At 59.5% G+C, this 27,190-nt stretch overlaps 2 protein-coding genes across 2 annotated transcripts in view; both read left to right on the forward strand.

Annotated features, from left to right (window-relative positions):
• Positions 1–18,636, forward strand: part of LOC113998335 (collagen alpha-1(I) chain-like) — an 87,356-nt gene extending 68,720 nt beyond the window's left edge. Inside the window, exons 28-69 of the mRNA XM_027740984.2 lie at positions 968–1,021; positions 1,282–1,335; positions 1,533–1,577; positions 2,125–2,178; positions 2,401–2,445; positions 3,043–3,096; positions 3,931–3,984; positions 4,212–4,265; positions 4,418–4,471; positions 4,768–4,821; positions 5,011–5,055; positions 5,329–5,373; positions 6,493–6,600; positions 6,881–6,934; positions 7,136–7,189; positions 7,378–7,431; positions 7,731–7,838; positions 8,789–8,842; positions 9,129–9,236; positions 9,548–9,601; positions 9,886–9,939; positions 10,196–10,249; positions 10,627–10,680; positions 11,686–11,793; positions 11,972–12,025; positions 12,167–12,220; positions 12,476–12,529; positions 12,912–12,965; positions 13,129–13,182; positions 13,436–13,489; positions 14,191–14,244; positions 15,318–15,371; positions 15,451–15,504; positions 15,653–15,706; positions 15,827–15,844; positions 16,014–16,067; positions 16,212–16,274; positions 16,535–16,700; positions 16,981–17,087; positions 17,349–17,429; positions 17,687–17,875; positions 18,238–18,636. Coding sequence (XP_027596785.2) covers positions 968–1,021; positions 1,282–1,335; positions 1,533–1,577; positions 2,125–2,178; positions 2,401–2,445; positions 3,043–3,096; positions 3,931–3,984; positions 4,212–4,265; positions 4,418–4,471; positions 4,768–4,821; positions 5,011–5,055; positions 5,329–5,373; positions 6,493–6,600; positions 6,881–6,934; positions 7,136–7,189; positions 7,378–7,431; positions 7,731–7,838; positions 8,789–8,842; positions 9,129–9,236; positions 9,548–9,601; positions 9,886–9,939; positions 10,196–10,249; positions 10,627–10,680; positions 11,686–11,793; positions 11,972–12,025; positions 12,167–12,220; positions 12,476–12,529; positions 12,912–12,965; positions 13,129–13,182; positions 13,436–13,489; positions 14,191–14,244; positions 15,318–15,371; positions 15,451–15,504; positions 15,653–15,706; positions 15,827–15,844; positions 16,014–16,067; positions 16,212–16,274; positions 16,535–16,700; positions 16,981–17,087; positions 17,349–17,429; positions 17,687–17,875; positions 18,238–18,387 — 2,844 coding nt within the window. The 3' untranslated portion in view covers positions 18,388–18,636. The remainder of the gene's footprint in view (positions 1–967; positions 1,022–1,281; positions 1,336–1,532; positions 1,578–2,124; positions 2,179–2,400; positions 2,446–3,042; positions 3,097–3,930; positions 3,985–4,211; positions 4,266–4,417; positions 4,472–4,767; positions 4,822–5,010; positions 5,056–5,328; positions 5,374–6,492; positions 6,601–6,880; positions 6,935–7,135; positions 7,190–7,377; positions 7,432–7,730; positions 7,839–8,788; positions 8,843–9,128; positions 9,237–9,547; positions 9,602–9,885; positions 9,940–10,195; positions 10,250–10,626; positions 10,681–11,685; positions 11,794–11,971; positions 12,026–12,166; positions 12,221–12,475; positions 12,530–12,911; positions 12,966–13,128; positions 13,183–13,435; positions 13,490–14,190; positions 14,245–15,317; positions 15,372–15,450; positions 15,505–15,652; positions 15,707–15,826; positions 15,845–16,013; positions 16,068–16,211; positions 16,275–16,534; positions 16,701–16,980; positions 17,088–17,348; positions 17,430–17,686; positions 17,876–18,237) is intronic.
• Positions 18,637–21,308: 2,672 nt separating this feature from the next.
• SLC31A2 (solute carrier family 31 member 2) lies at positions 21,309–27,022 on the forward strand. Its single transcript, XM_027740978.2, has 4 exons — positions 21,309–21,385; positions 24,985–25,051; positions 26,023–26,191; positions 26,768–27,022. Exons 1-4 carry the CDS (start codon positions 21,380–21,382, stop codon positions 26,934–26,936), a joined length of 411 nt encoding a protein of 136 aa, XP_027596779.1. The 5' UTR covers positions 21,309–21,379; the 3' UTR covers positions 26,937–27,022.
• Positions 27,023–27,190: the final 168 nt, after the last annotated feature.

The raw sequence follows: 27,190 nt of genomic DNA on the forward strand, positions 1-27,190 counted from the left end.
CTGGGCCCCCATCCCAAAATTCACTGGTGGGTTCAGCGATGTGAGGGCAGCTTTAGGCAGGGGATTCCCAGCCCTCTGGAGCTGCCTCTGCCCGAGCAGCTCTGCAGGGATCCCTCCGAGTCCCCGCTCCAGGTCAGCACCTTCCCAGCTATTTTGGGAGCAGAAGGCTCACAGGTTGCTCACTTGATGCTCCTCTTTGACTCCTGCCAGGCTCTGCCTCCTGGAGCCTGTGCTGGCAGCTCCAAAAGGCCTTTGGAATGCTTTTTCCTGCAGTCTGTGCTCTGAGGGAGCTGTCAGGGTGGATGAACCCATCTCCAGATCAATATTCCTACCTGGGAAGTGAGGCCAGGCTGGCAGGTTGTCTCTAGTGGTTTCCAGCTTCTCAGGAGGAGGAGAAGGGGGATTATATTTTGCCACCCATCTTTCCAGTCTGCAGCATCCCCCTGTGGGTGATGCCCTCCCCCATCCCATGTGGGGATTTTGGGATGATGCCTGCCTGGATCTGCTCTCACATTTGCTCTCCAGGATGAGAAGTGAATCCTCCCACCTCTCCAAGAGCTGCAGACTCAGCAGGACTCATCCCCTGCCTTGTCCACCCACCCAGGCAGCACTGCCAGCACATGGTGTCGGTCTGGAGCTGGGTTTGGATGGAGCAGGAACTTGGCAATCAGTCCCTTGAATCCCCTTAAATTGGATAAGCAGGAAACAAAATTATTCCACTGTGCTAGTCAAACTATTGGGCTTTTTCTTTCTGCCCAGTGTTACAACCTGGAGAACGGGGGAGGTCCCCATTCCCACCCCGGAGCTTGCCTGGTGCCCCAGCTCCCATTGCCACTCCTTGATGCCACCTCTGAGCCCACTGCCTGTGTTTTCACCCTGCCCCAGCAGCAGGATGGTGGCTGGGGGAGCCAGCAGGACCAGAGGCTGTCTTTGCCCTGGCTGACTCCTCTCCTGTCTCTCCTGGCAGGGGCAGGAAGGCCAGATAGGCCCAGCAGGGCTGAACAGCAGCGAGGGACCCAAGGTGAGCCCCAGGGTTTGCTCCTGCTTTCTCACGGGCTGCCCCCAGCCTTGCCTGGAGAACAGGGATGCCCTGCAAGGGATCCAGCACCTGGAGCACCGTCCCAGTGCCCCCCTGGGAGGGTCCCCAGCCTCCTGACCCCCATCCCACTGACTTGCCACCAAGGCAGAGGCTGGATGAGCCCCCTCGGGGTGGAGTGGCTGGGGGGGGGAGACCTGCAGAGGTGCCTACAATGCCTGTGCTTCCATTTGTGTGGATTTTAGGGAAGCCAAGGACCTGATGGCCCCAAGGGAAGCCCAGGACCACGGGGAGCCCGGGTAACTAACGGGGTGTTGGTACTTGGGGCTGGATCTTGGAGCACCTTTGGTTGTGGGAGGTTGGAACAACCCTGGAGACCCTTTGCTTGGCTTGGGATGTGCTGGGGCTGAGCCACCACCAGGCACCAGATTTGCCTCTGAAAATGCAGCTTTACTTCTGCCAGAGGGATGTTTTTGTCATGCCTGATGTTTTCCAGGGCCGTGTGGGTCAGCGTGGGCTGGTCGGAGTCCCTGGACTGCCTGTGAGTAGGAGATCTCCCACATTCCTGAGCTGGCAGGGAGAGCAGCTTCCTGGGATGTGACCAGATCGGAGGGTCGGGCTCTGCTTGGGAATTTGCACAGGATAAGTTGGGGATGAGCAGCTCAGGCTTTTGCACGTTGCACAAAGTGTTTTAACAAACCACCTGCCCCCCAGCGCCACCTCCCTCAACGCTGAGCACAGAAAATTCCAGGAAATAACAACTTTTTGAGAAAGCTGTGTTAGTCAGAGTCGTGTTTGGGGAAGGAGCCAGGAAGAAATAGCTGGGGCAGGAGGGGGAAAATAACACAGCCGAGGTGTTCCCGGCGGGAACAGGTTTCCTCCCACACTGGCGTTATTTCCAAAGGTGGGGATGGAGCAGGGAGGAGCTGCAGGAGCTGCTTGGGATGAGCTCAATACACACACCAGACTGTGGCACTGCTGGTTTTCCACCTCTTAACTCTGGAGGGAGGCTCTGGGGCTGGAGGAGCCCTTGGTGGGCTCACCCTGGCACCAGGCTCTGCTCCCCTGAGACGAGACTCTCCTTGCAGGGCTCGCGGGGTGTCCCGGGAGCAGAAGGAGCAGAAGGAAAGCCTGGTACACAGGTTCCCATCCTACACTCTGTACTTGGCTCTGGGAGAGGGTTGGGGTGGTGGCTTGGGTCCAGAGGGGGAGCTGAGCCCAGCAAAGTGGAACTTCCCAACCCCCCAATCCCCATGGCCACGTGGGTCGTGGCCTCGGCCCCATGTTGGACTTTGCCATGGTGTGGGACTGGGAGAGGCTGTTCCTGCCTCCCCACCCTCATCCTCACCTGCCCTGTCCTGCAGGGTCACCCTGGGATCGTGGGCAGCCCGGGCAGGAGGGGATCCCTGGTGAGTAGAGCTACTTTCTGTCCTTCCTCCCTCCTGCTCAGCTCTCTCCCCTTGGGAATGTCCCCCAAAAGCACGTCCATGGAATGGGGGGCAGGTGCTGGCTGGAGTGATACCAGCCAGGGGGTGCTCCTTGGAGAATCCTGCTGAAGGGGGAAGGATTGGGAACAGGGCACTGTGATTTCCCATCCCTGGCACTGAGCAGATCCAGCAGCAAGACCTAGGCTGGTGGCAAATTTTCCCTCCTGCAGGATGTCACCTATTTATCTTTGCTCTGAAATTCAAAAATAATAAAAAAAATTAAACATCTGGCACTGGCCTCAAAGCAGAAGATGAAAACTGGCTTACCCCGGGTCAGAGAGGCCCCCTGAGCACCACACAGCATGTCTGGGTGCATGTGGGGGTGTTGTGTGTGTCCACACACAGCTGGGGGGCTTCCAGGGGGAATCCAGGAGCTGGATTTTAGGGCAAAGCCTCAGTGCTGCCTTCACCAGGCCAAGCCCTTCTGTGCTTTGGGTTGGGCTCAGACCCAGGGCAGGGTCTCTCCATCCTCCTGCTCCTGCCTTCCCTCCACTGCTCACCTGCTGCCCTTTCCTCCAGGGATTTGCTGGTTTGCCAGGAGGCCGTGGGCACCTTGGACCTCCTGGATCGATAGTAAGGGAAAAAAATGTTCCTCTTGCATGAATTCTGTGTTTTCTGCTGGTGGGGGATATGGGACTTCCCTTGGGAATCAGCAGCAGCTCAGGGCACCTGTAGGACCTGATCTTACCTTCCTGTTCAAAGACATTAAAAAGCCTCCGTTGCAGGAAAGCTGTGACCAGGGAAAAGGAGAATCATTTCCCCCCAGGAATTAGTCTCCTCCAGGGGTTGTGCAGCTCCCTCAAGCCTGGCAGCTCGTGGAAACCCTCCAGCCCTGGGTGGCTAAACAGCAGCTGGTCCTGGGTCCTGGGAGGAGATCCCAGTGGAATTGGGTGGTGCAGGTTCAGGGAGAGGGTGGTTGGCACTGCCCAGGCTCCCCAGGGCAGTGGGCACAGCCCCAAGGCTGCCAGAGCTCCAGGAGGGTTTGGACAACGCTCTGAGGGCCAGGGTGGGATTGTTGGGGTGTCTGTGCAGGGCCAGGAGCTGGACTTGGATGGTGCTTGTGGATCCCTTCCAGCTCGGGATATTCTGTGATGATGATTTGATGATCTGGGACGGAGACCCAGAGCAGCTCCTGCAGCTGGAAGAGCTTCTCCCTGAGAGCTTGTGCTCAGCTGGGCTTGGGAGTGACCTTGAGAGGAGTATTGTCACCTTCCCTGGTGACAGCCCTGCCAGCCAGGGGGGGGCTGCTGTGCAGGAGCCACCAGGGTGGGCCACAGGGGCTGAGTTTGTCCCCAGTGTCCCTGTTGGCACCAGGTGACGCCTGACCGTGAGCACGGGGACAGCACTGGGGGGGTTTGTCTCCTCTCAGCGTTTTGACTGACATCTCCTCCCTGAATAATTCCAAAGGGCTCTCCAGGAAAGCCTGGACCTGATGGAGACCCGGGTTCCCTGGGCCCAAAGGTGAGATCTGGGGCTCTGGGGGGACCCTGAGTGTGTTGGGGGCTGGTTGGAGCAGCCATGGGGGTGAACAGCCCTGAGAGGCTCTTGGCTGCCAGGGGGATACCCAGAGTGAACCCACGGGCTCACACCAAGGGCTGCCCAGGTCCCATGGGCTCACCAGGGAGGGGAGGATGCCTGACTGCATCCTGGCAGTGGGGGTTCACTAATTCCCTCGTTTTGCCTGGCAGGGGCTGCCTGGGAAGCCTGGCTTGGAGGGGCCACAAGGACCTGTGGGCACCTACGTAAGGGAGAGACCTGCCTGGGGAGGGGGTGGCTGCACTGGGGGGAGGCTGGAGCAGCCTCCAGCTGGACACTCACCATCCAGCCACCTTCTCCCAAACCTATGGAGGTGCCTGGTGGCCCTGGATGCCTCCTAACACCCTGCTCTCCCCAGGGCTATCCAGGACCTGCTGGTGACCGTGGAAGGCCAGGGCGCAGGGGAGACAAGGTAGGGCTGGGACACCCAGCAAAGCACTGGGGGGATGCAGTGGGGTGGGAATCCAGGCTTTGGAAGCATTTTTGGGCTGTTGAACCCAATGGCTGGGCCTGGGTGGTGTCCCCAGTCTCCATCTGTGGCAGGAGAACAGCTGGAGGTGGCTCCCACATTGGGTGGGTTCTCCATCTGCCCAAACTGCTGTGGATTGTTCTAAGAGCTGGGGTTTTTATTTGTTTTGTTGGGATTTTTTAAGAGGTTATTGCATTAAAACACACAGAGGAAAGGAAATCTTTCTTGCCTCCTAACAGGGAGAAAGGGGAGCCCAAGGTGCCCCAGGATTTCCAGGAAAAGCTGGTGCCAAGGTGAGTTTGCTGCTCTTTTGGGCAGCTCCAGCCCCCTGGAGAAGCACCCAGCAAGTCACCTGTGCCAGGCTGGGAATGGGGAAAATGGGAACTCTTTACTGTGGGAAATTTTTGCCAGTCTCACAGCACCAAGGGGCTGAACTGGGGAGAGGGGCTCAGATATTCTTTGATGATGTTCTTGTCCCCCAGGCCCTACCAGGTCCCCCTGGTCCACGTGGTGCTCCTGGCTCCCAGGTAGGGCTCCCCATGCTCCCCGTGGGGCTGCTCCACGTCCTCTGTGTGGTCCCTGTGACCCTGCAGCACATCCCATGTGCTGCCTGGAGGGTGTGTCAGCAGCATGGATCCACCCCAGCCCCCTCTCTGGGAGCAGGCAGGACCTGCTGCCATTCCTTGCTGGCTGGGTCCTGTCCTGGTGCTGCACGGACACCGTTGGAGTGGTCCCAGCACATGGGAGTCCCATGTGAGTCACATCTGAGTCCCCCTTGCTGAGCATCCTTCTTGTTTCAGGGCAGAACTGGTGACCCAGGTCCTCGAGGGCTCCCAGGGCTACCTGTAAGTGGAGAGCTGTCCTGGGAGGAGGTGGTGTCCAACGGGATGAAAGATGGGTGCCCACTGTGGGAACATTTTCATCTCTGGGCGGGTTGTGGGGCAGAGAACAACCCAAACCCAGCGTGGGTGGCTGGCTGGTGACAAGTTGGGCACAGAGACAGCAGTGCCCTCCTACAACTACAGTAATCACAGAACCACAGAATCAACAGGGTTGGAAAAGACCTCTGAGATCATGGAGTCCAACTTTGACCCAACCCCACCTTGTCACCCAGACCATGGCACTGATGCCACATCCAGGCTCTGCTCAAACCCCTCCAGGGACGGGGACTCCACCCCCTCCCTGGGCAGCCCATTCCAAGGGCTGATCCCTCTCTCTGCAAACAACTTCTGCCCAATGGCCAACCTAAACCTGCCCTGGGGCAGCTCAAGGCTGTGCCCTCTTGTCCTGCTGCTGGTTCCTGGCAGCAGAGCCCGACCCCCCCGGGCTCCCCCCTCCTGGCAGGGAGTTGTAGAGAGTGAGAAGGTCTCCCCTGAGCCTCCTCCTGTCCAGGCTGAGCCCCCCCAGCTCCCTCAGCCTCTCCTCACAGCACTTGTGCTCCACACCCTTCCCCAGCCTGGTTGCCCTTCTCTGGACCTGCTCCAGCCCCTCCATGTCCTTCCTGAGCTGAGGGGCCACAACTGGGCACAGCACTCCAGGGGTGGCCTCCCCAGTGCCCAGCACAGGGGCAGAATCCCCTCCCTGCTCCTGCTGCCACACTGTTCCTGAGCCAGGCCAGGATCCATTGGCCCTCTTGGCCACCTGGGCCCCCCTGGCTCCTGTTCAGCTGCTGTCAGTCAGAGCCCCCAGGTCCCTTCCTGCCTGGTCCTGTCCCCCCACTCTGTCCCAGCTCATGGTGCTGCAGGGGGTTGTTGTGGCCACAGTGCAGGGCCCGGCCCTTGGCCTGGTTGGACCCCAGACCATGAAGGTGAGAGGCACCAGGACCCCCCTGGAGCAGGTGGTACCTTGCAGACCCTGTGGTGGCCCAACTGCATCAGCCACGGGGCTCCTGCCGGCTTTGTCCTCCCTGGAGCTGCAGCCAGAGCTGCTTTTCAGGCTGCCTGAGTGGCCTTTTGGCCTTGCAGGGTGTTCCTGGCATGCGGGGGCTGGATGGCATTCCCGGGAAGCCTGGCTTGGCTGGAGAACCCGGGGCTCCTGGAGCAGCTGGTGCTGCTGGCCCGCCTGGGTACCCGGTGAGTGCAACCAGGGCTCCCCATCCACACCCAACCCAACCCCTGGCTCACAACGGGGTTCAGGGACTGTGCTGGTGCAGCACTTTTGGGGAGCTCCCTAAAGCACCCACAGGAAGGGAAGGAAAAGGGAAGGTGGTGAAAGGGGTTTGAGGAGCTGGTGTGTGGCTTCTCTTCCCGTGGGCACGTGCTGTGTGCCAGGGCATCCCAGAGCCAGCTCAGGAGCTGGAAAGGCCTCCTGAGTTGGGGCAAATTGCTGCTGATGTGGGTTGTTCGTTTGCAGGGCCGGGAAGGTCCAAATGGACGCGAAGGGCCTTCAGGGATGAGAGGAGAGAAGGTGAGGACAGAGGAGGGGGTTGGTTCCCTTTGCTGGCCCCAGGAGAGCCTTGGGCTTGTTCTGCTGACCTCCCCAGGGCACCCCTCCCAATTTGGCCCCTGGCTTTGCCCAGTGGGATGGGGCTTTACATCCCTGGTGCAAGGTGGGAGAAGAGCCTTGTGGAGACCTCCACAGCTCTCCTGGTGTCTGTGTCCTCTCCAGGGCGATGTGGGAGACCCTGGGGAAGCTGGTGTCCGTGGGCTGGATGGTGAGCAGGTACATCAGCTGGAGAACCGTGTCCTCCCCTCGCTGGGCTGCTCCAACCCCTACCTTCCTACTCCAAGGGTGGGAAGTGATGGGAGGAGGCTGCTGATCCTCAGCTAAGCCCAAAGTTTAAAGCTGGGTCTGTGTTGGTGAGGGGTAAATGAGCTGTGCCAGGGCTGGGCTGTGTCTTTCCTCCCCAGGGACCACCAGGACTGCTGGGAATGGAGGGTCAGCCTGGGCCCAAGGGCGAGCAGGTGGGTTCCCAAGGTGCTGGGGGTGATGCTGGGGTGGTACTGGGGTGGTGCTGGGCTCCCCTGGCCCTGCTGATGCACCTGAATCCATGGGGGGCTGTTTGAAATCCCCCCCAGATTCCTCATGCCTGGAGATCGATGTTTCTGGGAATGGCTGGGAGGGGGGTCCCCTCCAAAGCTTGGTACCTGGAACAAGGAAAACTGGGGTTTTTCCCAGTGTGGTGCAAAATGACGGAGGGCAGGGCCAGGCTTGGCTGGAAAAGGCAGCCAAGAATAATCCTGGTTGTCTTCATCCTGTGCAGGGAGAGGCAGGAACCCGAGGAGCTCCAGGTGTCAGAGGGAGCCCTGGGGAGCCAGGGGATGATGGACCAGAGGGGCCTCCAGGGCGGCCTGGGAAGCAGGGGAAGGAGGTAAGTGTGGGACTGTCCCCACAGGGGTCACTGATCCCTGCTGGGGTCCCCTGCCAGGGCATCACATAACCACAGGCTATCCTGAGCTGGAACAGACCCATAAGGATCATCCAGTCCAACTCCTGGCCCTGCACAGACACCCCAACAATCCCACCCTGGCCCTCAGAGTGTTGTCCAAACCCTCCTGGAGCTCTGGCAGCCTTGGTGCTGTGCCCACTGCCCTGGGGAGCCTGGTCAGTGCCAACCACCCTCTGGGGGAAGAACCTTTTCCTGAGATCCAACCTGACCCTGCCCTGGCACAGCTCCAGCCATTCCCTGGGTGCTGTCCCTGGTCCCCCCAGAGCAGAGATCAGTGCCTGCCCCTCTTCTCCTCAAGAGGAAATTGTGGACTGTGATGAGGTGTCCCCTCAGTGTCCTCTTCTCCAGGCTGATGGGGACAGGAAAGGTGCCACCCAGTGCTCTGGTTCTGGGCAACCCCTCATGGGATGGCTTTGCCACAGGCAGGCTGGGAAGCTCCCATGGAAGGAGGGGGATGATGCTTTGGGGCCCCTGTGCTGGCAAAGTGCTGCTGGTTGTGCTCAGCATTTCGCCCTCACGTTTTGGGCTCCTGTGGGTCACAACTGGAGTGACCTCCAGGCAAAGCTGTGAGGCCACACCTTACCCAGCACCAAAATCCTGGCCAGGGAGGGTGGAGAAGGCCATGGAAGTCAGAGCTCAGATTTTAGCCTGCCCTGGGATGGGGCCACAAAAGAGAGAAGGGCCAAGAAGGTTTGCTGCCTCAGCCACCGGGCACCCAGTGTCCCCACAGGTCGGGTGCTGAGGAAAACCTTGGGCTCTGGGAGCTGCAGAAAACCCTAGGAATTGTCAAATCTCCTTAATTAGGGTTTCATATCTCATGTGCACGACCACATCAGCCACTGTATCTGATGTAGGTGTTTCCCTGTGGGCAGGGTGACACCGGTGACGTTGGAGACCCAGGAGAGCCAGGACCACGGGGACGGAAGGTGAGGAGTGTCCCCAACTCTGTCCCTCCTTCCAGCACCTGGGAACACCCACAACCTGCTCACCCTCTGCTGATCCATGTGCCAGAGTGGGGACAGAGCAGGACAGGGGTGTCCCCATGGCTGAGGATCCCTGGAAATGCCTTTCCTGAGCACCCCAGGGTGACCTGCTGCCCGTGGCACCCACTAAGGGGGTGACACACATCGTCTCCACGCAGAGATGACTCTCATTTCATTGCTGTTCCTTTTCCACCTTTGTGGTGACCCCTCTGTGTCCATCCCTGAGCAGGGTGATGCTGGTCCCAGGGGCCTCCCTGGAGTGGCTGGTCCAGGAGCTGCCACGGGGGAAATCGGAGGAAAAGGCCAGAAAGGAGAGAAGGGCCGAGAAGGTTTGATGGCAAGTACAGAGGGGGGCTGGGCTGCCTCACCCAGTGTCCCCACAGGAGGGGTGCTGGGTGCCCTGGAGGGGGCTCATCCCCAGTGGGAAACCTTGGGCTCCAGGAGCCACACAAAATCCTAGGAACTGGCAAATCTCCGTAATTGGGGAGTTTTGCCTCATGGGCATGACCCCAAAATGGGATCATGTTGGCACAAAAGGATGGTTTGGGCTCGTGGGGCTGTCCAGGATTCCGGGATAATGCTGCCTCCAGCCAAATTCCAGCCCCTGCCGGGCTGGGACCCTGCTGAGAACATCTCCCTGTGTCCCAGGGCCAGGTCGGGGTCACTGGAGCTGCAGGACCTGCTGGAGCCAGAGGATGGTTTGTAAGTCAGATCATGGCCCTTCTCCCCTTCAACCCATCACCTACCTGGTGTGGGGACATGGGTGTTACTGGGAGCACTGGGAAGGGCTCCAAATCCATCAGGGACCTGTGTGTGACTGGGAGCACTGGGAATACCCCCACCTCCATCATGGACCTGGAGGGGCCTGTATGTGACTGGGAGCACTGGGAATACCCCCACCTCCATCATGGACCTGTTGGGGGATGTGTGTGACTGGGGGCACTGGACAGGACTCAATCAATGGGGCTTCTTTGTGCCCTGAACAGGGTGGGACAGGACTCCGAGGTCCTCCTGGGCTCGACGGTCCCGAGGGAGAGAAGGTACAGTGGGATTGATGGTTCCAACCTTCCATCTCAGGGTGAAATGCCCTTTCCTGGCCTTTTCCCAAGCTCTGCTGGGGCTGGGTGTGGTGGGACTGGCTGGAGGAGCTGGGTCAGGCCTGGGCAGGCTGGTGACTGGGCTGGGGGGACCTGCCAGGGGACACTCCTGCCTTGTTGCCTGAGATCCAAAGTCAGCAAGGCAGGGAAGGAGTTTTCCAAGGATAGAGCTGTTCCAAGATCTCCCTTTCTTCCCCAGGGAGATCCAGGACCACGAGGCACGGATGGACCTGCTGGTGCTGCAGGATTAGAGGTACTGATGTTTGGGATGCTGTAGAGCTGGGGAGCTGCCAAAGGCTTTCCCAGTGCTCCACCATTTCCAATACAAACCAAAGCCAAAGGATTTATTGTCCCTTCCCTGCCTGGGCTAGGAGGGGTTTTTAAGCCTTGGCATGGGCTCCCAGGAGGTGCTTTGATGTTTGGGGTGGAGACACAAGACCCTTTCAGTCTGTCACCCAGGGTGCCTCATGGAAGACCCATTCCTGCTATGGAATCTGTTCCCTCCCACATGTGCCTGCTGCTTCCTTGGCCAGCTGAGCGTGGTGTGAGGGGGGAGGATGCTCAAAGTGCCCTGAGAGGTGAAGGACATGGTGGTGATGGGCTTGTCCTAAACCCCCAACACTCCCACAGGGACTCGCTGGAGATGACGGAGTGAAGGGAGATGGTGGCAAACCTGGTCCAGTGGTGAGAACCAGCCAAACTTCCCTGGGACAGAGGTTTGGTGGCATTTTGGGATGGAGCAGCAGAGCCTGGGACTGGGGCCGTGTCTCTGCCAGCCCAAGTGCCAGCCATGGTTTCTGACTCCAGCCCTGCAGTGGTTTTGTAACTGAGCCAACGTTTCCTTGGGTTCCCTGGAGCCAAATCTCCCTAAAGGAATTTTAACACAGCAGTTAAAACCATGCCAAAGTGCTGTGGCCATTGTGCAGGTGACACTTGCCTGTCAGTCTGCCTGGGGCAGGTCCAGGACTCTTTTTTTCCCCTTCCCTGGAGCATATCTCCCAGTGTCCATAAGGTTGGGGGGCTCCAGGAGCCTCCCAGTGCCCAGGAACACTTGTGCTGCCCCAGGATGGGTGTTCTGCTCATGGTGGTGACACACACAGAGCCACAGGTGTGTTATCAATGCCCTGAGCTCAGCTGAAGGATAAATCCCATTTGCATCCCAGTTTTCCCCATCTTGCAGCGCTGCTCTGCCCAGGCAAGATGTGCCCTTATCGTGGAATCCCAGAATCCCAGACTGACTTGGGTTGGAAGGGACCTTAAAGCTCATCTCATCCCACCCCCTACCATGGGCAGGGACACCTCCCACTAGCCCAGGTTGCTCCAAGCCCTGTCCAACCTGGCCTTGGACACTTCCAGGGATGGGGCAGCCACAGCTTCTCTGGGCAACCTGTGCCAGGGCCTCCCCACCCTCACAGGGAGGAATTCCCTCCCAATATCCCATCTAACTCTGCCCTCTGGCAGTGGGAAGCCCTTCCCCCTTGTCCTGTCACTCTATGCCCTAAACCACACATTAATGAAGTGAACTCCCTGAACTCAGGGGGCTGGCTTTGCTGGGAGAGGCTGGGATGTGGGATGAGCTCCAGGGGGGTTTGCAAAGCCGGGTGTAGCTGAAGCTCCTCAAGAAGCAGCTGCTCAGACCCTGCTCGGGAGGGTTTGGGTGAGCAGTGCCCCCATTTCTGTGCCCCCCAGGGCTCAGCAGGGGCTCAGGGGCTGGCAGGTGCCCCCGGGCTCCGGGGATACACCGGGCACGAAGGAGCCAGAGGAGTGACGGGCACCAAGGGAAAGCCAGGCCGGCAGGTAACTCCTCCCTGTGCCACGGGGACATTCCCACGGGGGGACATTCCCTGGCACAGCTCCAGCACCAGAGAGGGGAGAACAACCCCAGCCCAGCTCCCAGGGCGAGGCAGGGGCTGTGCCCTGTCCCCCCTGCCCTCCCCTGGTGCCAGCCTTGTGTTTTGTCCCCAAATGGTCCCAGGGTTCTCTTGGGCCCCCGGGCGAAGCTGGAGCCACGGGGCTGAGTGGCACTGAGGTGAGTGGGCTCCTCTGCTGCCCCATTCCCTGCTCCAGCTTTTCTCACCTCTCTAGCTGTGCCCAAACCTGCCCTGGATTCGCATGAATAACCTTAGAACTTATTCTTTGGATTTGAGTTCGATTTTATTTTCTTTCTTAGGGCCTGGTGGGTGCAAAAGGGGAGCCAGGCAAGCCAGGGAAACCAGGACAAATGGTGAGGAGTGGGATGGAGCCGTGCTGGTGCTCCCTGGCACAGTGGGATGCTGGGATCTCCTGGCTGTGCTGAGGTCCCACGTGGGTGGCCTCTCCCCCCACAGCCCCATTCTGCCCACCTTCCTCCTGCAAAAATGCCAGATGGAAGATTCCAGCTTGGAGCATCCTCCTGGGCTGGCTGGTGGGCAGGGAGGCTGAGGGGCATCCCTGGCACAGTGTCCTCACAGAGGGCTTTCCTTCTCCTTTGGGATTTTAGGGCTCTCCAGGACAAGCTGGTCCTAAAGGATGGAAAGGTCGCAAAGGAGAAAAGGTACCCCCAAAATCCTCCTGGGGGGCTGGCAGGGGGTGGCTGAGCCTGAGCTGGTCAATCCCGTTGTGGATCATGGAGAGAATCCAGAGGGAACCTGCAGGGACCTGTTTGTCCCTGCCTGGCAAACACAGGATGCCCTGGGGCTACCTTGGCCGGTTTTTGGGTGAGGGGCTGGCAGATCTCCCCAGCTCAGCCCCTGGAGCTGCCTCCCCCGTGGCTCAGGTGCCCCTGGGGGGGGCACAGGGGACCTTGGTGTCCTTCCCCCAGTGCCTGGTGAGCTCTGTCCCCACTTCCATGCAGGCACAGCTCCTCTTCCCCACCCCTGGGCTGGGAAGTGGCCGAGCTGCTGGAGGCTCCCATCTCCCATCTCTTCTTCCCCCAGGGCGACGTGGGGCAGGAAGGGCAGGAAGGGGTCCCTGGAGAAGCTGGCAGGAGGGTGAGTGGCACTGCTGTCCCCGGGGAGGGTGGCAGGAGGCAGGGAGCTTTTTGGGGAGGTTTTCCAGAGGGGCCCTGGTTTGCTGGGGGTTCAGATCCCAAGGGCCCAGGGGTGGCCGGATTATTTTGGAATTGTTCCCGAGTCTTTGATCTGTTGTTCCCAGGGCAAGCGAGGCAAGATGGGCCACCAGCCCCCACGGGGTCCCCGGGGGCACAAGGTAGGTTGGCTTTGCCCCCCCAGGGTGAGAGCTGCCTTGGCAACCTGGCACTTTGGGGGTGCTACCAAGCCAGGGGTGCTCCCACCTGAGCCCCTGGATTAGAAGAGGACAAATGCAGCTGGAGGGCTCTGTGTCCCCCGTTCCTCCCAGCCCTGGGAGGGGGTCTCCCACACCCCCAGCCCTCGTGGGGCACTGGAGCATCACCCCACACCTCTGGGCACACCAGCCAGGGCCTTTCACTTTTGCATTTCAGGGCTCCCCAGGTGCCAAAGGGCTTCCAGGACCCCAGGGCCCCCAGGGCCCCTATGTGAGTATCAGCATGGGGGGTTTGGGGTGCTGCTGCTCCCTCTTTGACACCACTGTGTGACCCAGCTCTGTGGGCACCCACATTACAGACCCATTTAAAACAGGGGGAGTTTTTAGGTGGTTCATCCATCTCCTCTTGTCTTCTCCTCCCAAATGAACCTCCCAGCAGGGTGTGTGCAGTCAGGCAAATCCCATCAGTTCCAATATGTGGCTCTGGAGGCCAAATCCTTCCCTTGCAGGGCAGTTTCTGATGCCAAGCAGTGCTGAGCACTTGTGCCCACCTTCCCATGGCTGGAGGGACCAGCTGTGACCAGCACTGGCCAACAACAACAACAGAAAAACCCTCAAATATTTCTTTTAATTCCTAGAAATCCTTTTTTTCTCCGTTTAAAAATAAAAAATCCCAACTTTGGCAACTCCACCAAAGAAATCCGGGATGTTCCCAGCAAGCCAAGGCACCTGAACTGCATTTTTAACGGGGTTTGCTGGGGGATCCTCCCGCAAGCAAAAATCAAAGACAGGATGAGAAAAATGCCTCAAAGTTTCTAAAAAATGAGAAAAATGCCTCAAATTTCCTAAAAATGCCTGAAATTCTTAAGATGCTGGCAGCAGCCTGGGTTGTGGTGAGGTCCCTCCTTGCCAGGGAGCAGCTCAGCCACAGGGTGATGTGGTCCCACATCTCATCCCACGTTTCTCTCTCAGGGCATCCCAGGGCTGAAGGGCATGAAAGGAGACCCTGGACCCAAAGGCCACAAGGTGGGTGACATGTCCTGGGCACAGTGGGAACCCTGGGTAGTGTTTCATTTGCTGGATGGCATCATTTATTTATTCCCCTCTTGTGGAATCCTGATGGCTACAAGATCCTTCTCTGGGGGTGACCGTCATGTCCCCTGGTGATGGGACATGGAACCTTTAGATTTGCTCCCAAACCAGGCCTTTTTCCAACCTCTCCATCCTTCTGAAGTTGCAAGAGCAGCAACAGCCTTTTAAATCAGTCTTTTAATCCCCTGCTCTCAGCAGTGATGCTGATGCAGCACAAACCTCCTCTGTGCCATTCCCGAGGAACTGATGGATCCACCCTTGGCTCAGGAAGCCAAGCACGTCCTCACCATCCCATCCCTCAGCCCCACAGCCATAAATAAGAGTGACAAGCAGTCCCTGGTGCTGGGGAGCTGCTCACATCCTTCAGGCAAATGAAACCCTGGGAATCAATAGAGCTGGAATTCCCTGGGAGCTCAGTGGCAGCAGCAGGAGCTGAAGGGCAGTGCCTGAGGCACAGGCAGAGGGGAGGCTGTGGCAGCCTGGGCTGGGGTTTGTCCCCTGCTCCACCACATTTCAGCACATTTCTTTATCTCCTGAAGGTGTTTCCTGGGAAATTCTGAGCTTTTCCTGAAAGGTATTTTAGTCTGGAATAACAGGCTTTCATTTTGGGAGCTGAGCATCATCCGTCCCCCTGCCTGCCTTCCCAACAGTGTGGGTGCAGCCAATCCTGAACCCAAAGGATGAGGGTTTGGGGGTTTGTTTGGGGGGTTCTTTTGGCAGAAATTTTGCAACCAGCATTGGGAAATTTTGCATTCCCATAACGGGGAGCTTCCCATTTCCAGCCACTTGCTGGAGGCCAGGAGGTGTTTGGCTTTGGGAGATATCCCCAGGCTGGTACCTCCTGCCAAGGTTCAGGCAGCAAACCCTCCACTGCTCACCACTGATGGGTAACCACAGCAGGGGGCCCAAAACCCACCTTGCAGGGCAGAGCCCCCCACCCAGGCTGCTGTCCTGGGGGTGTTCTGCCCTTCTCTTTGTCCCCAGAGCTCTCCCTGACTCTCTTTTAGGGCGAGAAGGGCAGTGTGGGTGACCTGGGCCAGCAAGGGGACGATGGCTTCAAGGTGGGAGATGGTTTTTCCTCTTTTCCTTCCTCCCTTTGGTCTCTTGTCACCCTGTGTGACATCCTGCCACGTCTCCTAGGGCAAGCCAGGACCCCATGGCATCCCTGGGAGGCCGGGACCCAAGGGAAAACAGGTGAGAGAAGGATGGAGAGGGATGTCAGGGATTAACATGAGTGTTTGGGGTGAATTCCTCGTTTTTCCATGCAAAATCTGTGGGGAAGGGATGGGGTTTTAGAAGGATGCCCCTTGCAGTGCCCTGACCACCTCTGGTGTCTTTGCAGGGTGACACTGGCCCCCCTGGCCCACAGGGACACCCTGGAATTCCCGGGACACCGGTGAGTCCTTCACCCTCCCGGCAGTTTTGGGTTCACTCCTGGCCCCACAGGGTTTACATTGGGATGGACCTTCGATCCCACCTCCCTCCCACTTAGCTGGGCCTTGTCCTTTCCTTCCAGGGCTTGTCTGGACCCAAAGTAAGTAGTGGCGAGTGGCTGGAGCCGGGATCAGCCCTGGCACAGGGAACCCTGCCCTCCTTCCTGCTCCTGGGGTGCAGGGTGCCCGTGGGGACCCCGGGGTGCAGCTCAACACAGCAGCATCTCCACCCCTTGCTTTCCTTCCCTCTTCCACCTCGTGCTTTGGCAGGGGCTGAGGGGTTTCCCGGGACTGCCAGGCCCCAGGGGCACACCGGGAATGCCGGTAAGTGGAGCCACTGTCACCAAAATTTGGGGCCCTCGCTCCCCCAGATTTGGCAGCGAGGTCCTGCCATGCCATGCCATCCTGCTGGCAGTGTCAGAGTGTCAGAGGAGCAGCCAATGTCACAGCACTGTCACTGTCCCCCAGGGTCTGGCCGGCCCCCCCGGTCCCAGCGGGCCCTCACTGGTGCTGTCCCAGGAGGAGCTGCAGGTGAGGGGCTCCCCATCCCCTTTGGGTGGGTGCCACCCAGGGAGGGAAGGGGCTGACAGGGCATCTGTCCCATGTCCTGCCGCTTCTGAGGTCCCCTGTGCACAAGGACCAAGCAGATGTTGTTAATCCCTCTCCCACCACGCCTGTCCTTGTCCCCTGCATGTCCCATCCCTTCCCTCAGCCCCTGAGGATGCTCCTGGCCAAAATAAGAGAGGGGGGCTAAGATCACCTTGGATATATCCCCCCCCTTTTTCTCTTAGCACCTCATTTATTCCTCCAACCACCTGAACTACACTGCAGTCTGGGCTCTGCTGGACACCCTGAACCAGGAGCTCCAAGCCCTTGTTGAGCATCCCAATGGCACCAAAACCAACCCAGCAACCACCTGCAAGGAGCTGCTGCTGGCACACCCCAGCCTGCCCGATGGTACCAGGGGGCATGTGGGGTGCCCACCATGGGCTCTGGGTCGGTCCAGCTCTCCAGAGCCTGTGCAGGGACAGGCAGCTCTTTGCAATTAAGAGGGAACAAGGATTTGGGGGATGAGGCCAGTTGAGTTTCATGGGCATCCCTGGAGAAAGGGGCTGGCGGCCAGGCTGGATGGAGGTGGCAGCCAGGGATGTGCCACCAGCTGGGGTGGGTGGCATTGTGTGGCACCCTCCCTGTGCCAAAACCCGGGTGCCAGGAGCTCCCCTCTGCCTCCCTGCAGGGCAGTACTACATTGACCCCAACCAGGGCAGCCCCCAGGACGCACTGGTGGCCTTCTGCAACTTCACAGCAGGGGGGGAGACCTGCATAGCCCCCGTCCACAACCAGGTATGGGGGCTTTGGGGGGGCAGCTTCAGCCCCCTGTGACCCCTTGGGGTGGGTGAGGGTGAGGGTTGGTGGGGCTGGAGAGAGACTGTGTGCCCAGTCCCTTGCCATGGTGACCCCTGCCATGGTGGAAAAGTTTGGAGGGAGGATCCTGGTCACGGCATGTGCCCAGGCTGCAGGGACAGGGTTGTATGCTGGCTCCTTGTCCTGGCAGTGCCACTGGCACCTGCTGGGACAGCATGGCACGGTCCCTGCTTCCCACAGGTCCCCATCAAGGCTTGGCTGAGCACCTACACCTCCGAGGACACCTTTGAGTGGTTCAGCACCCTGCCCGGGGGCTTCCTGGTGAGTGCCCAGCTGGAACAGCCCGGGGGGACATGGAGCCCCTCTCATGGGGTCAGGGGTCTCCTGATGCCCATCCCGCTGTGCTGGGCAGCACCCAGGTCACCCTGGCTGTGCACGGCGGGATGTGACAGCTCCTCCTGCAAGGAACTCCAAAGCAGTGCCTCGGCACTGAATCCTGCCCGGTTTGGGACGGGGAGGAGCACAGCCCGCTCCAAGCTTCCCCCGCTTCCCGTTTTTCTCTCCCGTTGTCCCTGCAGCTGGAATACAGGGGGGCCAGCCCGGTGCAGCTCCGTTTCCTGCGGCTGCACAGCAGCCTGGCCACCCAGAAGGTGTCCTACTCCTGCAGACCGGCCCCCGAGCGGGGCCACCCCCAGCCCGCCAAGGAAATCCGCTTCCTGGCCGACTCCCGGGAGCAGAGCTATGCGGCCAGCCTGCAGGGCTGCCTGGTAAGCCCGGCCCTGGCACACCTCGGCTGTGCCCGCAAGAGAGCCCCCCGACATTCGCAGAGCCCCTCGGCGTGTGTTTGCACCCCCGACGTTTGGGATGGAGCTGGTGGGTGAGGCTTCACCCGGTGGGATGGGCACGGAGAGCATCCCTGCGGCCAAGGAGCTGCCGTGGCTTTGGGGAGCGGGCTGGGATGTGGCAGGGGGTGAGGTGGGCGCGGGGGAGGTCACTCCCTGGAAAAGCCAGGAAGGGCTGAGGATGGAGACTTTGCATCCACCGGGAGCCAGCAAGGGGACAGCAGGCGCTCTGAGGGGATCCTTGCGGATTTTTGTGCCTCTCAGGTGCCCCTTTGTGCTCCTTTCAGCTGGACAACGAGTCCTCCATCACCGACACCATCTTCCAGTTCAGCACGGAGGAGCTGTCGCTGCTGCCCCTGCGGGACCTGGCGGTGTTTCACAACGGCGACGCCTCGCACCAGTTTGGTTTCACAGTCGGACCAGTTTGCTTCAGCTGAAACTGGTGCCACCCAAACCGAGCCAGCCGGTTCCCTCCCCGCCCAAGAGCCATCCTGTGGGGGCTGAGGGTGGCACGGGGCTCCCACCCCCTCCCCGGAGCTGCAGGTTCTCTCCGAGATCCATGTTTGTAGCTGCATTATGCCACAGACTACACTTCCTTCTGGAGTAGAAGAATACTGTTTACAGAAGTCGTTTCTCTATAAATTATATATATATATATATATTATATATGTATATATTATATATGAGAAGGTGCTGATTTAATGACTGCTTGGGGGAGGTTTATGTAATTATAAGCACTGGGAACTGTCTGCTAAAGAAAAAAGAAAGACAAGGAGCAGACCTACAGCCAGCTTGGGAGGAGGGGCAGGAAAGGGAATTTTCTTTGCCAGGGTCAAATGCACAAACAGTTGGAGCCTCATTTCCCCAGGACCTGCCTGAGAAGCCCAGTCAACCTGGGAGAGCCCAGCCAGGTCCATGTGGTGCTGCCAGTGGCTGCTCCAGCAGCTCCAGCCCAGCCAGACAGCAGGGGCTGCAAAGGGGTGAAAAATGCACATCCCCCCAAATCTTGCCTCTGTTTTGGGTCTGGAACTCCCAGGGAGGGCCAGAGAGGGGTTTTAGTGATGTTGAGCAACACTGAGCTGCCCAGTAGTGTCTCTGGAGCAGGAATTGCAGCCCTTTGCCCCCAGTGCTGCAGCATCTCTCCTTATCACCTCGTTTTTGTTATTCCCAGCACCATTTCCCTCTAACAACCCCACTCTCACCGGGCTGTGTGGCCCAGGCCAAGCCCTGAGGGCAGAGGGTTCTGCAAGTGGCACCTGAGCCGTGGTTGGATTCCCAGCACCCCTATTTCTGTGGACACAGCCCCCAGACCCCCCAGCCCTCAGCTGGCTTTGTGCTGCACCCCTGGTTTTCTCGGCACCCATCAGTGCCCAGGCTCCGATGCCCTGACTCACCTGTGCCCAGGTGAGCTTGGGCATTGCTGCCAGTGCCAGCAGAGCAGTGTGGCAGCCAGGCCAGACTCTGCACTGGGGCTCAAGGAGAGCAGCAAAGGGAGCTTTTAGGGGGGCACAGTCCCTCGGGAGTGATTTAAGCAATGCCCACTCGTGTGTGTGGCTGTGCTGCTCTTTACTACCTCCATCCCTGGTGTAGCATCTTTTTTGGGGTGCAGGAGCACTCCCTGCTCTGTCACCACCTTGCTGGCCCAGGGGGACACGGGGTGGCCACTTCCAGGGGTCTGAGCACTTTGAAAAGGGATTTTCCACTCTGGCATTGAATTTCTGCTCCCTGGGTGGATTTCTAACATGCTGGGTGTCGTGTGGGGCACTGCCCTGTAAAGCCCCTCTGGCCCTGCCCGTGGGGCTTTTCTCCCCCCTGGAGCTGCTCCCACCCCTGAAAGAACCCCCTGGCACTGCCCCTTCACCCGCAGCCAGCCATGGGCACACAGAGTCAGAGGTGCAGCCAAACCCCCTCTCCCTGCCATGGAGAGACTCCCTTTCCACAGGGAGCTGGAAGGGGAAGAGGAGCTGGTTGTGCCCGGGGGGTGGGCACTGCCTGTGGTGTGGGCAGAGGTCAGGCAGTGCCAAGGGGCTGGCACTTCTCTGGTTGCTGCAGACAGACCTTGTGCAGGAGACTGCAAAAGGAAAATTCAATTCCAACTCCAGGGACACGTTAGATCCTGGGCAGAGAATGGCAACCAGCAGAACACGCCAAAAAACACAACTTTTTTTTTAATTATTATATTTTTTGCACAAATTGCTCATTTTTGCAGCATTTTCCCCTGTGTTTTTGCACATGCACACTCCCCATCTCACCAGCCATGCAGGCCAAAACCCACAGGAGCTGTGGCTGCCAAAGAATGTGTTTATTTTCCATGGAAACTTTTGAAATATTTAAAAGAGAAGTAGCATGTTTGTAGGTTTATCCAGTGTTTTTTCTCACTTTGAGCAGCAAACACACCTTGAATAACTCTGGTTCCACCTGTAAGGAAAAATTCACTCACTACCCAAAGCAGTGTTTTGCCTGTAAGCTCCTATTTCCTTCCCAAACTGGGATAGATACACAAATCCCCTGGCAGGCACTGGGTACCTTTGTGGGCATCAGCACCTGCTGGCACTTGGGGAAACTGAGGCAGGGGCAGCTCAGCACTCCCTGTTCCCTCCAGAAAACCACAGCTGGAGGGAAAGTTTGGTCTTCCCTTTGGTCTTTCCTGCCATAGAAACCCAGAGTGGTTTGGGCTGGAAAGGACTTTAAAGACCCTCTCATCCCACCCCCTGCCTTGGGCAGGGACACCTCCCACTAGCCCAGGTTGCTCCAAGCCCCGTCCAACCTGGCCTTGGACACTCCCGAGGATGGGCAGACACAGCTTTTCTGGGCAACCTGTGCCAGGGCCTCCCCACCCTCTCAGGGCAGAATTCCTTCCCAACATCCCATCTCTCCCTGCCCTCTGGCAGTGGGAAGCCATTCCCCCTTGTCCTGTCCCTCCACGCCCTTGTCCCAGGTCCCTCTCCGGCTCTCCTGGAGCCTCTTTAGGCACTAGAAACTTTGAGATTTCCCTGGAAAATTCTCCTCTCCGGGAGAGTGAACCGCCCTAAAATCCCTTCCGTCCAAACCCGGGGCGGCAGCAGGACGGGAGGGGGAAGGAGGAGGGGAAGGGGAACCAGCAGAAAAACCCGTGGGCGCTGGGATCGGGAGCTGGGAACGGAGCCAGCAGGAAAGGGGAAGCGAGAGGGGACGGCGGAGGGGCGAGGACCCGCTTTCCCAGGGGATGCCGAGCCCCGCCGGGATGCGGGAGGGACCGGCCCGGCCCCGCCCCACGCGCGCTCCCGCGGCACTACAGCTCCCGGGGAACCCCGCGCGCGCGTCACCCTCCGCGACAGCGACAGCGACAGCCCCGAGACTGCCCCGACACAGCCCCGAGACTGCCCCGACACAGCCCCGACACAGCCCCGAGACTGCCCCGGCTGGCACGGCCGGGGCCCGACCGCCGCCATGCAGGTGAGCCCGGGGAGGGGGACAAGGGGAGCCCGCGGGTGCGCGCCCCGGGCGCGGATGGTGCCGTGAATCCCCCTGTAAATCCCCCTGTAAATCCCCCCGGAGACCTCGCGAATCCCCCTGCGGGCGCCTTAAATCCCGCTGGAACCTTCCTGCGGGCTGAGGTATCGCCGGTGTGTCCCCCCCTCCGGGTACCGCCGCCTGCCTCGGTTTCCCCCGAGCCCCGGTCCCCTCTCGGCCCCTGCACCAGCCTGCGCACGGGGGGGGATGTCGGTCAGTCTGTCAGTCCGTCTGTCTGTCTGCTCCTCGCACCCCTATGCCAGCACATTCTCACCCGAAGGCTCCCCCGTGTCCCTCTCCCCCGTGTCCCTCTCCCCCGTGTCCCTCTCCCCCGTGTCCCTCTCTCCCGTGCCCCTCTCTCCCGCGTCCCACTCCCCCGTGTCCCACTCCCCCGTGTCTCTCTCTCGTGTGTCCCTCTCCCCCGTGTCCCTCTCTCCCGTGTCCCTCTCCCCCGTGTCCCTCTCCCCCGTGTCCCTCTCCCCCGTGTCCCTCTCTCCCGTGTCCCTCTCCCCCGTGTCCCTCTCTCCCGTGTCCCTCTCTCTCCCTCCCGTGTCCCCTCCCCCGTGTCCTCCCCCGTGTCCCTCCCTCTCCCCGTGTCCCTCTCCCCCGTGTCCCTCTCCCCCGTGTCCCTCTCCCCCGTGTCCCTCTCTCCCGTGTCCCTCTCTCCCGTGTCCTGCTCTCCCACCGCAGGGAAGGGCTGTGCTGGGAGCACCACCAGGCTCTTGCAGCAGGAGCTCAAGGCACAGCTCAGGCCCTGAGCTGCCTCCCCCTGCAGCAGTTTTGCTTTGTGCTCCCAGCTCGGATGTGGATTTTAGGTGCCCCATCCCTGGAAGTGTCCAAGGCCAGGCTGGACGGGGCTTGGAGCAACCTGGGCTAGTGGAAGGTGTCCCTGCCCGTGGCCTTGAAATCCTGGATGAGGATGAGCTTTAAAGTCCCTTCCAACCCAAACTATTTAGTGATTCTATTTGGTGTTTAAGGCTCCCAGATCCCCCCGATTTCCTGGCAGCATCATCCCTGCGAGGCCCAGAGGGTGGCTGACACCATCCCCCAGGGGAATCCCAGTTTGGGGACCCCTCCCCAGACCCCGGCAGGGTGCTGCAGCATTCCTGGCTGGGATGATGTGCTGCTCAGCGGGGGTCGGGTGCTGCAGGGAGGCAGGTTTGTCCCGATGGGCAGGACCAGGTGTCCCGGTCGGACCGGAGCAGCAGGTCGGGATGCCTGACCCTGCTCCGTGCAGGCACCGCTGGTTTCTCTCAGGATAACCCCAAAACTGCAGTGGATTCAGCCACTAAATGCACAGGAGCAGAGGCAGCACGGGGTGTTTTCCAGCAGCTGTGTTTCCTTGTGAAATTCCTGCGAGGTGCGGAGGAGTGACCGGGTGCAGCCTCACCCGGGCAACTGCTCAGTGCCTGCTGCGTGGGCAGGTGGGTGAGGGCAGGAGCTCATCCCTCCATCCGGCATCCCTGGGCCTGTCCCATCGCCCTGGCAGTGAGGACTCTTCCCTGTTGGAAACAGGGCAGGGATTTTTAGGACTTGCCCCCCGGACCTTTGCCCACCACACCTCCCCCAGCCATGTGCCATCTCCGGAGAAATCCCACTGGGCTGAGGGGCTGTTGGCCCATGCTGGGCACCTAAAGGCACGTGGCCTCAGCCCAGGCTGGGAGACCTGGCACAGCGAAGGGGATCTCCTGGATCTTTGGAACAGGCTGCCCAGGGAAGTGGTGGAATCACCGTCCCTGGAAATGTTCAAAATACATGGATATGGCACTTGAGGATGTGGTTTAGTGGTGTTTGGACTCGATGATTTTGGAGGGCTTTTCCAACCTTAATGACTCTATGATTCTGTTCCCTTGCCCCTAAAACAGTCACCTCCTCCTTTCACCACTCTGCAGAGCTGTGGGTGAAACCTGTAAAGGAGAAATAGCTTCATTTAAAGGCTAATTACCATTAATCCATGGCCAAAAGGAAGCTTAAAAGGGTGAGCCAATTACATGTGCTAATGTGCTCTGGGTAGAGAGAGGCCGAAGGGTGTAATTAGAGCTGGTCTCTAATGACTCTCAGTTATTGGAGGGTATTTCTGGCTCAGGCCAGGCCAGTCAGTCACATCTGCTGGTGTCAGTAACGGTGGGGACACTCTGCCAGAGCCGTATCAGTGTGGCAGAGGAGCTCCAGGAACACTTCCTAGAGAGATTCACCAACGGCAGGATAAAAATCCCAACAAAATTCCACTTTTTGTGGTGAAATGAGCAAGACTTTTACCTATTGACAGGAAGCTGAACGTGAGCCAGAGTGTGCCCAGGTGGCCCAGAAGGCCAGTGGATCCTGGCCTGGCTCAGGAACAGTGTGGCAGCAGGAGCAGGGAGGGGATTCTACCCCTGTGCTGGGCACTGGGGAGGCCACCCCTGGAGTGCTGTGCCCAGTTGTGGCCCCTCAGCTCAGGAAGGACATGGAGGGGCTGGAGCAGGTCCAGAGAAGGGCAGCGAGGCTGGGGAAGGGTCTGGAGCACAAGTGCTGTGAGGAGAGGCTGAGGGAGCTGGGGGGGCTCAGCCTGGACAGGAGGAGGCTCAGGGGAGACCTTCTCACTCTCTGCAACTCCCTGACAGGAGGGGGGAGCCGGGGGGGGTCGGGCTCTGCTGCCAGGAACCAGCAGTGGGACAAGAGGGCACAGCCTTGAGCTGCCCCAGGGCAGGTTTAGGTTGGCCATTGGGCAGAAGTTGTTTGCAGAGAGAGGGATCAGCCCTTGGAATGGGCTGCCCAGGGAGGGGGTGGAGTCCCCGTCCCTGGAGGGGTTTGAGCAGAGCCTGGATGTGGCATCAGTGCCATGGTCTGGGTGACAGGGTGGGGTTTGGTCAAGGGTTGGACTCGATGATCTCGGAGGTCTTTTCCAACCCTGTTGATTCTGTGATTCAATTACTTGGCAGCTGGGTGTGAGCTCTGCAGCTGGGTTTGTTACACAAGAGCAGTTCTTGTTCCTCCTGTTTCAGCCTGATGAAGGAGGGGGATGGTGCCTTTGTAGGTCCTGGCAGCCCCAGTTTGGACAGACAGACAATGCTCCTCTGCCAGGGAGACACATTATTGGCTGGTCACAATGGCTCTGGGTGCCCTGGGGATTGAGATTTTGGGTGTCCCAGCAATGCAAGAGCTTTCTCTGTCCTGGGAGGTTTCTCATCAGGCTGTGGGTGGTGTCCACCAGCCTCTACCTGTCCCCACAGACCTTCCCTTCTCAACTCTGGGCTGGTGGAGTCCTGAACTGGTCTCTCTTTGCCACAGGGCTAAACTGGCTTTTTCTCACAGCCCAGACACGCACAGGAGCTGCTGCTGGAGGTGAGACCTGTCCTGCTGGAGGTCAAGGGAAGAGTTTAATCCAGTCAGCGTGACTGGGATTGTCAGTGCAAGTTCCTCTTCCTGTTTCAGGAACTGGGGAAAAAAGATTGCACCATGTGGTAAAGCCCCAGATGAGCATCAGCTCAGCCCTCTGGGCTGGTGGGTGAGTGGATCCCGAGGGGTTCCTCGTGCTGCCCTTTCCTTGGTCTCTTTTCCAGATGACCTTCTATTTCTCGGACACGGCAGTGCTGCTCTTTGACTTCTGGAATGTCCACAGCCCCACAGGTAGGCCCTGGGACACCCATCCATCCATCCATCCATCCATCCATCCATCCCTCCCGGGGCTTGGAGGGCACCTTCCCATGCCAAGAGCAGGAAACAGGGAAGTGTGGGAAGCACCCCATCTCAGCCTGCCAACCCTCCCAGGTCACTCAGTGATGTCTCAGCTTCCCAGTTCCTTTTATGCTGTTTTTTTTCCCTCATTAAATTATTCTCCCAGCATCGTGTTGTAACTCCCACGTTTTTGTGGAGTCGAGGCAAAGTTGTATATTTTTTTCAGAGCAACCCCCTCCAAAAAATCCTCCCTAGGAATTTCAGGGGGGAGGATTGGGCTAAATAAATCTTCTACCACTTCTCAAACCTGCTGCCCAGCTCCCCCTTATCCCGTGGATAAGGAAGGATCCCATGGATCCCAAGCATGTTGGGACACCCCCCCAGCCCCAACAGCCCCTCCCTGGTGATGGGCAGTGTTGGGGTGTCTCTCCTGCAGTGCCACAAACCCAGCCTGAGTTCCACGAGCCCAGCCTGGGTACCATGAGCCCAGCCTGGATGTGTGAGCCCAGCCTGGGTGTGTGAGCCCAGCCTGGGTGTGTGAGCCCAGCCTGGGTTCCTTGAGCCCAGCCTGGATGTTGTGAGCCCAGCCTGAGTGTGTGAGCCCAGCCTGAGTGTGTGAGCCCAGCCTGGATGTTGTGAGCCCAGCCTGGATGTGTGAGCCCAGCCTGAGTGTGTGAGCCCAGCCTGGATGTGTGAGCCCAGTCTGGATGTGTGAGCCCAGCCTGGGTGTGTGAGCCCAGCCTGGATGTGTGAGCCCAGCCTGAGTGTGTGAGCCCAGCCTGGGTTCCTTGAGCCCAGCCTGGATGTGTGAGCCCAGCCTGAGTGTGTGAGCCCAGCCTGAGTGTTGTGAGCCCAGCCTGGGTGTGTGAGCCCAGCCTGGGTTCCTTGAGCCCAGCCTGGCCAACACGAGCCCTGTGCTGCAGGGATGGTGCTGTCTGTGCTGGTGATCCTGCTGCTGTCTGTGCTCTACGAGGCCCTGAAGATGGGCAAGGCCGTGCTGCTGCGGCGGGCGCTGCTGGCACTGCCCCGCAGCCTCAGCCAGGAGGCCCTGACGGAGCCACAGGAGGGGGACACCGACCCTGCGCAGGGCAGGTACCTCAGAGACCCCCCTTTGCACCCTCTGGTGGGCAGTGGGGGGCTCAGGGAGGGGTCTGTCCCCCCTTGGCCAGTGCAGGAGGGGAGAAGGGCTCTAAGGAGGCAGCTGAGGAGTTCCAGGGAACTGCTTTCCCCCAGGAAAGGGCTGTTTGTACAGCCTGGGGAAGTGGCTCCAGGGGCATCCCAGTCCCTTCTGGCACTCTGGGAGACCGTCTAAAAGCTCATTTTTTCCCCCAAGAGCCATTGCGGGTGCAGGAGGGTCTTCATGGTTCAGGGATGGGCACAAGCAGCAGATTCCCAGCGATTCCTTCCTTTGGAGCCCTGGGTTTTTCCTCTCATGTTTAATCCCTGAGGCTGCTCTTAACTGCCAACCTCTTAATAGTGTCCTCCCCTATAACATCCTATTTTTCGTAATAAAATCCCCTTTGGGACAGGATTTCCCCCTGTGGTGCTGTTTGCAGCCCCCATCCCTCTCCCTGCTCCCCAAGCCTGGCTGCTCCGGGATCCTGGCCAGGAGGGGGACGTGGGCTGTCCCAGCCCCTCAGTGATGGGGTTTCCCATCTTGTCCCACAGGTGGTTCCGGTACCACGTCGGGCAGACGCTGTTCCACGTGCTGCAGGTGGTGCTGGGCTACCTGGTAATGCTGGCTGTGATGTCCTACAACGCCTGGATCTTCCTGGGGGCCATCGTGGGCTCCACGCTGGGCTATTTTGTGGTGTACCCCCTGCTCGGCCGGGGTTAGACCCCCCTGGGGCGGTGGGACACGGGCCCCCACCTCCTGCTGCTCTGTCTGGAATAGCTGCTGTCACTTCTGCTGGCTCTGTCCCTGTCCCCTGTGCCGGGTGGGACGCAGAGCCCCAGGGACTTGCTGTGGGGCTCTCGGTGCTGGCCCCGCTGTGAGGGGGCAGTGCTGGGGACAGGGAGCCCCACGGCCAGCACTGCCACGCTGGTGGCTGTCCCCTGGCTCTCAGGGACCTCTGGCCGGGAGGTGACAGC

The sequence above is a fragment of the Pipra filicauda genome, unplaced genomic scaffold (genome assembly GCF_003945595.2).
Source record: "Pipra filicauda isolate LSUMZ 115617 unplaced genomic scaffold, ASM394559v2 scaffold321_size1097455_pilon, whole genome shotgun sequence".
Classification (NCBI taxonomy): Eukaryota; Metazoa; Chordata; class Aves; order Passeriformes; family Pipridae; genus Pipra; species Pipra filicauda.